Source organism: Malania oleifera, chromosome 11, assembly GCF_029873635.1.
Source record: "Malania oleifera isolate guangnan ecotype guangnan chromosome 11, ASM2987363v1, whole genome shotgun sequence".
Classification (NCBI taxonomy): domain Eukaryota; kingdom Viridiplantae; phylum Streptophyta; class Magnoliopsida; order Santalales; family Ximeniaceae; genus Malania; species Malania oleifera.
Window position 1 is genome coordinate 56,433,182 of NC_080427.1, and position 10,410 is coordinate 56,443,591.

Genomic DNA, 10,410 nt, shown 5'->3' on the forward strand with positions numbered 1-10,410 from the left:
TGATTTCGAGTGCCTGGTCATATGTTCAGTGGCCTAAATCCGTGTGTTCGATCACCTGGGGCCCATTTTGAACTAAACAGTTCGGTCGCCTAAGTTGGTGGAATGTCCCTTTCAAAGGGTTCGGGCACCCGTGGACGGTACGCACAAAATAGTTTGATCATCCAAGACCCTAAGTTAACTATTGACTTATCAAGAGTTCGGACGCCCGAGGAGTTTTGAACTCCAGGGGTTCGGTCGACCAAGCTCTCACAAAATCCCTAATAATATTCATTTTAAGCACAAATTCAACACTCCCATATATTATATGATATGTGCATGAGTGTTGGGACCTAGAGTCATACTAGGGTCTTATTGAGGCCGTTTTGAGATTCCCAAAAATCTGGCGTCAATCGACCTTGCCCGAAGGTCATTCGGTCGCTATGGTCATTTTGAGCTTACCATATATTCAATATGCATGATGTACAGGTACGACAAATACAAACCACATCCTAGGTTACTATTACAGACCCAGGGTCTTCCATATTACAATCATTGAATTTACAACTAAAAATTAAAGTCTTCAAGGTCTTTTAATTGCTTCAAGTGTCATTCTTTAGGATTTTCATTTAAGCCTGCACAAACACTTAACAATTATCAAATACCTGAGTACTTGTCATTACCAAAACCGGGTGTGACCTATAAGGTCAACACCCTATTATAGTAAACTCAAAAAAGGAAAATAAAGCAGAGAAACATGTTGCTACCTTTGGATGACACGTGGCCCACTTATCCTAACTGGGTCAGACTCGGTATAGACCGATTGAATTAGCTGGCTTTTGAATCACAAACTCAGTTTATTTTTTTTTTAAATTTTTTTTAATAAAAGAGGGCAGCACCACTTTTCTTAATTTTATTAATAACCCTCACTTATGGCGAAAGAATACCGTGGAAATAAAAAAACACTTGGGCATTACAAACAACCAATAAAACACCTCATGCATCAAATCAAACAAAAGAAGAAAACAATCTTATGTCAATACCAAAAGGAAACCAACTAAACATACCTTATATAAGTCGTATCCATCTTATCCAATCTATACAAACTTTTGATAAATCTAAGAAGTTGACTACTATTTGTAAACAAACTATTCCTCCCCATGGCACTTTGTCGACCCAACGCATCTACCACTTTATTCCCTTCTCTATAGAGATGATCTATCGAAAAGTCTACACCCTCCAATACACCAATAAGCTGCTCCCAAAAATCAATTAAAAATTAATTTTTAATTGATTTTGAATTTTTTAAAATTGGGCAAAGAAACGTGTCGCTACATTTGGCTGACACGCGACCCACTTATCTCAATCGAATTAGACCCGATTCAAACTGATTAAACCGATCTAACTTTTGAATCTCCGGCTCAGTTTATTTTTTAAAAACAATTGATTTTTAATTGATTTTCAAATTTTAAAATTTGGAAAAAAAATTGAAAAATAAAAAAAATACTTAAAATTATAAAATAATAAATAAAAAAATAAATATTTAAGTTATTTTGACTCGAATAAAAAAATGAAAAATAAAAATGCCAAAAAATGAGGGAAAGTCTTTAAAAATCCGAGAAAATTCTTAAAAAAATTGTCGGTAAACTTTTAAAAAAAATTCACAAAAGTTTGGAAAAATTTGGGAATATTTTAAAGATTCTTTTGATCAAATTTAATGAATTTATTATTTACATATATTCTATGTTTGTGTGTGTGCACCTCAATGATTTAACAAAGGATAAAGAAGTATTTCATACCTCACCTTTATTAGTTATGAGGGAGATTATCTTACAAGATCCTCTCCTTTGGAAGTCTTATTAGACATTCTTAAATCGAAATGTAGATTTCATTTTCCTTTAAATTTTTGTTTATTTATTTATTTTAGATGAGTTAATTAAAGACTATTAAATTCAATTTAGGAGTAATTCATGATTAATTAGGTACCGTTTGTAGAACAAGTGTGTAATGTGTGTTAGTACCTTTCTCTCGTATAGTTAAACTCCCGATCCCAATTCTGGTTAATGTAGACTAAGACTATCAGTTCCTTGTTCATAGGATTAGTCTAGAGATCAATCAATGATTAATAATTAGGTCAACTAACTATACCTAGGAAAATAATAGGTTAGTAGTGACACCATCCAACTTATAATATTATTATCCCTCGTCATTCCAGACCTTTCTCCGGGACATTGCAATAGTCACTTAACCTTTTAATGTAATATCTCTCGTATCATATTTTAGAAATCCTAAAATATTATCCAAAAGTACTCCCCCCCCCCCCCCCCCCAATAGCCAATGATGTTAAAGAACCTTCCATTAAAATTTCTTCAAATTAGGTTGTTAGTTTTCATTTACCAAGTCTTTCTAATTCATCTAATGGAAATAAGAAGTCTAACTCATCTTATTGGTTTAAATATTTTGTTTTTCTTTTGGTTGGTTGACATACCCAATTTATTTTGAAAACATTTGATATATGTGCTGACTCAGTACATTAATGGTCTAGTGTCTCCCAAAAATGTCTAATTTTTTTTCTTTAGAGCAGTTGTAGGCTTCACCTTAATTTAATTAATAATTAAAATGATAGAATAGAACGAATTGAGAGTGAACTAAAATAAAAATATTTAATAAATATTTAAAATTACAAAGACTAATTTCATTACATTTAATTCTATTCTTTCATACCAACCAAATCATAAGAGCATTACATATTGTATCCATAAAATTCAGAGGTTTAAATCACGAAAATAGTCTCTTTAAATATGGAGATAAGATTCCATACATTTTTCCTTCTGGAGAATTTGAGAATTTGTAGCCAAAAAAAAAAAAAAGGGCAGCCCGATGTGCAAAACTCCCCCGTTCCGACAAATAATAATAATAATAATAATAATAATAATAAGCATCCCTTTTTGGTTTAGATCTAGAAAATAAAATAAAAAAAGAATGAGATCTAGAAAAGAAAATGAAAATAGATAAATAGAGACAAAGAAAAAAGAAAAAAAGAAAAGGAGTAGAAGGAGAAGAGGGAGATAAACCTGGGAGAGAGAAAAGAAAAGAAAATTGAAATAGAGACAGAGAAGAAAGAAAGAAAGAAAGAGTGGAAAGAAATGAAGATGAGAGAGATAGAGAGAGAGAGAGAGAGAGAGAGAGAGAGAGAGAGAGAGAGAGAGAGAGAGAGATGGTGAAATTAGTAAGGAGTCTTCGAGTAAGAGGGAGAGAAAGAAGAAAGAAGAAGAGCAGGAAGAGAGAAAAGGAGAAGGGAGAGAGAGAAATGAAATGGAAGACGGAGAGAGAAAGAAGAAAGAGTTTATACATGTGTTAGTGGGATACATGTCACCATCTGTACGGTGACTCATTACTCAATTAGGACGATGCCTTCGGAAGGTGACATGGCATAATCCTGGCCATCCAAAATATGTTTTCTCTAAATGGTCAGATTGCTGCCACGTCAACAATCCATGGCAAATACACAAAGCTAATTGAAAACTGCCACATGATGGATAATGTCATGCTAACATCACCGTGCTGTAGAAACTTTAAAAAAAAAATTACCAGCATGTGGCGTCATGCTGATATCACCCTATTATAGTAAACTCAAAAAATAAAAATAAAGCAGAGAAACGTGTTGCTACCTTTGGGGGACACATGACCCAGCCACTTATCCTAACAGGGTTAGACTCGGTACAGACTGATTGAACTGGTGACTTTTGAATCACCAACTCAAATTTTTTTTTTTATAATTTTTTTTTTTATAAAAGCGGGCGGCACCTCCTTTCTTAATTTTATTAATAATCGTCACTTATGACAAAAGAATACCGTGGAAACAAAAGAACACTTGGGGCTTACAAATAACCAATAAAATACATCATGCATCAAATCAAACAAAAGAAGAAAACAATCTTATGTCAATACCAAAAGGAAACTAACTAAACATACCTCATATAATTCGTACCCATCTTATTGAATCTATACAAGCCTTTGATAACTCAAAGAAGTTGACTACTATTTGTAAACAAATTATTCCTTCCCATGGCATTTTGTCAAACCAATGCATCTGCCACTTTATTCCCTTTTCAATAGAAATTTATCGAAAAATCTATACCGTCCAATACACTAATAAGCTGCTCCCAAAAATCAATTAAAAAATTAATTTTTAATTAATTTTAATTTTTTAAAAATTGGGCAAAGAAACATGTCGCTACATTTGGCTGAAACGTGGCCCACTTATCTCAATTGGATTAGACCTAGTTCAAACATATTGAACTAGTCTGACTTTTGAATCGCCGACTCAGTTTATTTTTTTTTTAAATTAAATTTTAATTGATTCTCAATTTTTAAAAATTAGAAAAAAAAATTTGAAAAAATAAAAACTATATTAAAAATTATAAAATAATAAATAAACAAATAAATATTTAAGTCATTTTGACTTGGATAAAAAAATGAAAAATAAAAAGACATAAAATGAGGGAAAGTCTTTAAAAATCTGAGGAAATTTTATTAAAAAAAATGTTGGAAAACTTTCAAAAAAAATTCACTAAAGTTTGGAAAAAATTGGGAATGTTTTAAAGATTCTTTTGATCGAATTTGATGAATTAATTTATATATATATATATATATATATTCTATTTTTGCGTGTGTGCACCTCAATGATTTAACAAAGGATAAAGAAGTATTTCATACCTCACCTATATTAGTGGTGACGGCAATGAGAGATGGTGGTGGGATCTCCTCTGTTGCGTATGAAACAAACACACACACACACACACAACACTTCTGCTAGGGATTGCGGCTATGGTGGAGATGGAGGTCGTGAGTGAGAGACGGGAGAGATGGGAAAGATGAGAGAAAAGGAGGTGTAGTTTTTTTTTCTTTTCTGGTTTTGGCCTCTGTGTGCTTGTGCTGTGTTGCGCCCCCATTTTCCTATGGGTTAGCAAGCCTTTTATAGGCTTCTAACCCTAAACATAAACATAATAATAATAATAATAATAATAATAATAATAATAATAATAATAATAATAATAATAATAGTAATCAATAAAATAATAATAATAAAAATATTAATAATATTAATAATAATAATAATCATAAACTAATAATAATAACAGTAAATATAATAATAATAATAATAACAATAATAATAATAATAATAATAATAATAATAATAATAATAATGATGATGACAAAAAAGTAATAATAATATTTAAAAATAATATTAATATAAATATTAATAGTAATAATGAAAATAATAATAACAAAGTAACAATAATAATATATAAAAATAATAATAATATTAATAATAATAATAATAATAATAATAATAATAATAATAATAATAATAGTAATAATATTGGGTCTGGTCGACCGAACCAGGGAGTTCAAAATGCCCTGATCAACCGAAACTCGGAAAATTAGGAAATCGCCCTCTCCTGGTCGACTAAGACCTTAGTTCAATATTCCCCTAGTCGACCGGACCATTTAAAACTTGGTCGACCGAAACATTTCTGGTCGACCGGATCTCTTGGGTTGCATCTAATTTTTTACCGCAGTTAAAATCTTTAAACAGGGTTAAAAAGTTTTAAACGTCATTAAACTTTTCTAACAATCCCTAATAGGTCCCCAACGGTCAAAAACTTTGGTATGTCTATATATACTCTTTCATTTGGTGGATTAAATTTTGATTAGCAAAAAGATTAAGAAAATCTCTCTCAAGCAAAAATACTTTCTTTTGATTCTCATTTGCTCATACTCTTCCAAATACACTCTAGCTTACATTCAATACTCGTAAAATTATTTGTAAGTATTCTTGAGTGCTTAGATAGGAAGGTTTACTCTCTCTTGGTTGTGAGATTGATATATTTTTATTGAGAGCTGAACCAAAAGGATTCTTAGGGTACTTAGCCAATAAGTTCATCCTAAGAAGACTTTACTAGGTCTTCTGAGATTGCATATTTGTTGCAATATCTTAAGAAGCCCATTTTTGCTTTTGGTTGCGAATTATTTTCAAAATCATTTACAAATATCTATTGCTCTTTATTTTGAAAACCATTTGAGAAGATATTTGTGTTTGAGGTGAAACATCTTTGTTGCAATATTTATTCACTCAAATATTTTTTTCTAAAAACAAAGATCCTATATATTTTGCAATCCAAGCATATACATACTTCCATGATTGAGATATTCTATTGATTGATATTCTTGAGGCTTATTTGATATTCTTCAACGGAAGTGGGCTGGTAGGTGGAGTAGGTTGCCTGCCGACTCCAGAATAATCAACAGTGATGGCTGCTGGCCATCTCCAGTCAAGTTTAATTTCCAACAGAGGGAGAAAAAAAAAAAGGAGTTTATACATATGTGTTAGTGGGACATGTGTCACCATCCGTACGGTAACACGTGACTCAATCAGGATGATGCCTTCATAAGGTGACATGGCACAATCTTGGCTCTCCAAAATATGTTTTTTCTAGATGGTCATATTGCTGCCACGTTAGCAATCCATGGCAAATACATAAAGCTAACTGAGAACTGCCACATGATGGATAATGTCATACTAACATCACCGTGCTGTAGAAACTTAAAAAAAAAAAAAAAAAAATTACCAGCAGGTGACATTATGCTCAGACAAAAAATATCACACTTACAGTAAACTCAAAAAAGAAAAATAAAGCAGACAAACGTGTCGCTACCTTCGGGTGACACGTGGCCCACTTATCCTAGCCGGGTCAAACTCAGGATAGACCGATTGAACCGGCTGACTTTTGAATCGCTGACTCAGTTTATTTTATTTTTTAAAAAAATTGAATTTTAATTGAATTTTAATTTTTAAAAATTGGGCAAAGAAATGTGTCGCTACATTTGGCAGATACGTGACCCACTTATCTTAATCAGCTTAGACCCAGTTCAAACCGATTGAAATGGTCTAAGTTTTGAATCTCCCACTCAGTTTATTTAAAAAAAAAAAAATTTAATTCATTTTCAATTTTTAAAAATTGGAAAAAAATAAAAAATATATTTAAAATTATAAAATAATAAATAAACAAATAAATATTTAAGTTATTTTGACTCGGATAAAAAAATGAAAAATAAAAATGCCAAAAAATGAGAGAAAGTCCTTTAAAATCTGAGGAAATTTTTTTTTAAAAAAATGTTGGAAAACTTTCAGAAAAAATTCACAAAAGTTTGGAAAATTTTGGGAAGGTTTTAAAGACTCTTTTGATCAAATTTTATGAATTTATTATTTATATATATATATTCTATTTTTGTGTGTGTGTGTCTCAATGATTTAACAAAGGATAAAGAAGTGTTTCATACCTCACCTATATTAGTTATGAGGGAGATTATCTTACAAGATCTTCTCCTGTGGAAGTCTTATTAGACATTCTTAAATCGAAATGTAGATTTCATTTTCCTTTAAATTTTTATTTATTTACTTATTTATTTATTTTAAATTATTTAATTAAAGACCACTAAATTCAATTTAGGGATAATTCATGATTAATTAGGTATCGTTTGTAGAATGAGTGTGTAAAGAGTGCTAGAACCTTCCTCTCGTGTAGTTAAACTTTCAATCCCAATTCTGGTTAATGTAGACTAAGACTACCGGTTCCTTGGTCGTAGGATTAGTCTAGAGATCAATCAACGACTAATAATTCGGCCAACTAACTACACCTAAGAAAATAACAGGTTAGAAGCGATACCATCCAACTTATAATATTATTATCTCTCGTCATTCCACACCTTTCTCCAGGACGTTGCAACAGCCACAAAAGCTCTTAATATAATATCTCTAGTATCATATTTTAGAAATTCTAAAATATTATCCATACCTACTCTCCCCAATAGCCCACGATGTTAAAGAACCTTCAATTAAAACTTCTTCAAATTAGGTTGTTAGTTTTCATTTACCAAGTCTTTCTAATGCATTTAATAAAAATAAGAAGAATTCTAACTCATCTTATTGGTTTAAATATTTTTTTTTTCTTTTGCTTGGTTGACATACCTAACTTATTTTGAAAACATTTGATATATGTGCTGACTCAGTTTATTAATTTAAAATGATAGAATAGAATGAATTGAAAGTGAACTAAAATAAAAACATTTAATAAATATTTAAAATTATAAAGACTAATTTCATTACATTTAATTCTATTCTTCCATACCAACCAAATCATAAGAGCATTACATATTGCATCCATAAAATTCAGAGGTTTAAATCATGGAAATAGTCTCTTTAAATCATGCATTTTTCCTTCTCGAGAATTTGAGAATTTGCGGTCAAAAAAGAAAAAAGGCAGCCCGATGTGCAAAACTCCCCCGTTCTGACAAATAATAATAATAATAATAATAATAATAAGCATTTCCACTCAGACAGGCCTTCCTTGCATGTACTTACCGTCCCTCTGTTTATTTAAATACACAAAGGGCCACAAAGTCCTTAATCTGGAGGAATGGAGAAAGTCAGTGGCTTTCTACTTGGGTATGGGAAAAAGACTACGTCAAGCGTGAACCTGTCAAAGCCTAAAACTCTTTTCTGCTATAAATACACAAAGCTTCCTTGCTATTGTCCTCACAACTCAATCTCCAGAGCCAACAAGGGATTACTGTAATACTAACTAGTGCGTATTTAGGAATGAGCAAGATGGCAGCCAACGCCCTTGTATCCATCATCTTCTTGGCTGTGGCTCTCTCTCTGGCCTCTGCTTCTGATCCCAGTTCCCTGCAGGACTTTTGTGTTGCTTTTAATGACACCGAGGAAGCTGGTATGCATTGCTTTTTCCCTTTGATTTCCTCATACATTAATTTGATATTCTTCTTTTTATCTTCGCATAACATATTTATCTAAATTTTTTCCTTCTTGTAATTACTTTTCTACCGTAAATATTTTCAGTGTTCGTGAATGGGAAAGTCTGCAAAGACCCAAAGCTTGCTTCAGCTGATGATTTCTTCTTTTCCGGACTTAATGTGGCTGGTAACACATCGAACCGGCTTGGCTCTAGTGTCACGCTAGTAAATGTTGATAAATTAGCTGGACTAAACACCCTCGGTATCTCAATAGCACGTCTTGATTTTGCACCCTATGGTCTCAACCCTCCGCACACACATCCCCGTGCCACCGAGCTTCTCACTGTCTTGGAAGGAACCCTCTATGTTGGTTTCGTTACTTCTAATCCAGATAACCGCTTGATCACAAAGGTTCTTCATGCGGGCGATGTTTTCGTGTTTCCAGAAGGACTCATTCACTTCCAATTCAATGTTGGGGAAACTGATGCAGTGGCCATTGCTGGACTAAGCAGTCAAAACCCAGGAGTCATTACTATTGCAAATGCAGTCTTCGGTTCAAAGCCACCTATCTCTTCTGATGTTCTTACCAAGGCCTTCCAAGTGGACAAGAAAGTAATCAACTATCTTCAAGCTCAGTTCTGGATGGACAACAATAACTAAGAAGATTTATCACACCTAATAGTTATTAGAGTATGTCTTTTTAAATTATTTCTTGGTGTATTTGTTGAATAGGCAATTGTCATGCCTTGACAATTCCAAAATATAATAAAGAGTCTTGCTGTGTATCAAGTCCTATTGTTAACTTACTGCTTTTTTTTTTTTTTCCCCAGTAATGAGAGAAACACCCACAAAATTAGAAACACAAAATTGCGAAAGAAGAAATGCAAAAATAAATAAATTAAAATGATGAATTGTAAGAGAGTGAAGAAAAATAAATATCAAAATAATATATGAATAGCTACATTGCTCATCACCTTACATTTAAAGAAAATGTAGAGATAAATCTATAAGTGAAGAAAGGATAAATTACACATACCTCCCCTAAATTTTATTATGTTTATATTAATTGCTGATGAGATTTCAAAAATATCTTTGACTCCCCCGATTGCTAAATTCTCTAGTTTCATTCATCATAATAATGGAAAATCCACGATATCCTTTGAGGATTATACTTTTTAAAACCATTTTATTTCCTATAAGATTTGATTGAGTGGTATCCCCAAAAATTGACAAGGTTAGCCACAATTATTTTTAAGGAAACGTTTCCTAAGATTATGCGCACGCGCGTGCACACACATAGAGTAAATACGAAAAAATAGAGAAAATCAAAGTAGAGAAGAAGAACAATGAATTTATGTGATTCGGCAATGTGTCTACGTCCACAGAGCTCCTACACAATTTTCACTATTATCAAATAAAAATTGTCATAAGATTTCAACTCTCAGTTATAATATGCATATGTAATCCCATATAAAAATCTCAAAATACCGTCATCATGAACCTAGCTAATTTTTTTTTTTTTTTTGAAATCTCAAATGAGAAAAATGCAAAAGTCAAAAAAAAAAAAAAAAATTTAAGAAGGTTTTTTATTCTTTTTCAAAAACTCAATTTTATTTA

General features: G+C 31.8%; 1 protein-coding gene across 1 annotated transcript; it reads left to right on the top strand.

Annotated features, from left to right (window-relative positions):
- Positions 1 to 8,585: 8,585 nt before the first annotated feature.
- LOC131168494 (putative germin-like protein 2-1) lies at positions 8,586 to 9,582 on the top strand. Its single transcript, XM_058127964.1, has 2 exons — positions 8,586 to 8,771; positions 8,900 to 9,582. The coding sequence occupies exons 1-2, from the start codon at positions 8,642 to 8,644 to the stop codon at positions 9,451 to 9,453; spliced, it is 684 nt and encodes a 227-aa protein (XP_057983947.1). The 5' UTR covers positions 8,586 to 8,641; the 3' UTR covers positions 9,454 to 9,582.
- The last annotated feature ends 828 nt before the right edge of the window (positions 9,583 to 10,410 follow it).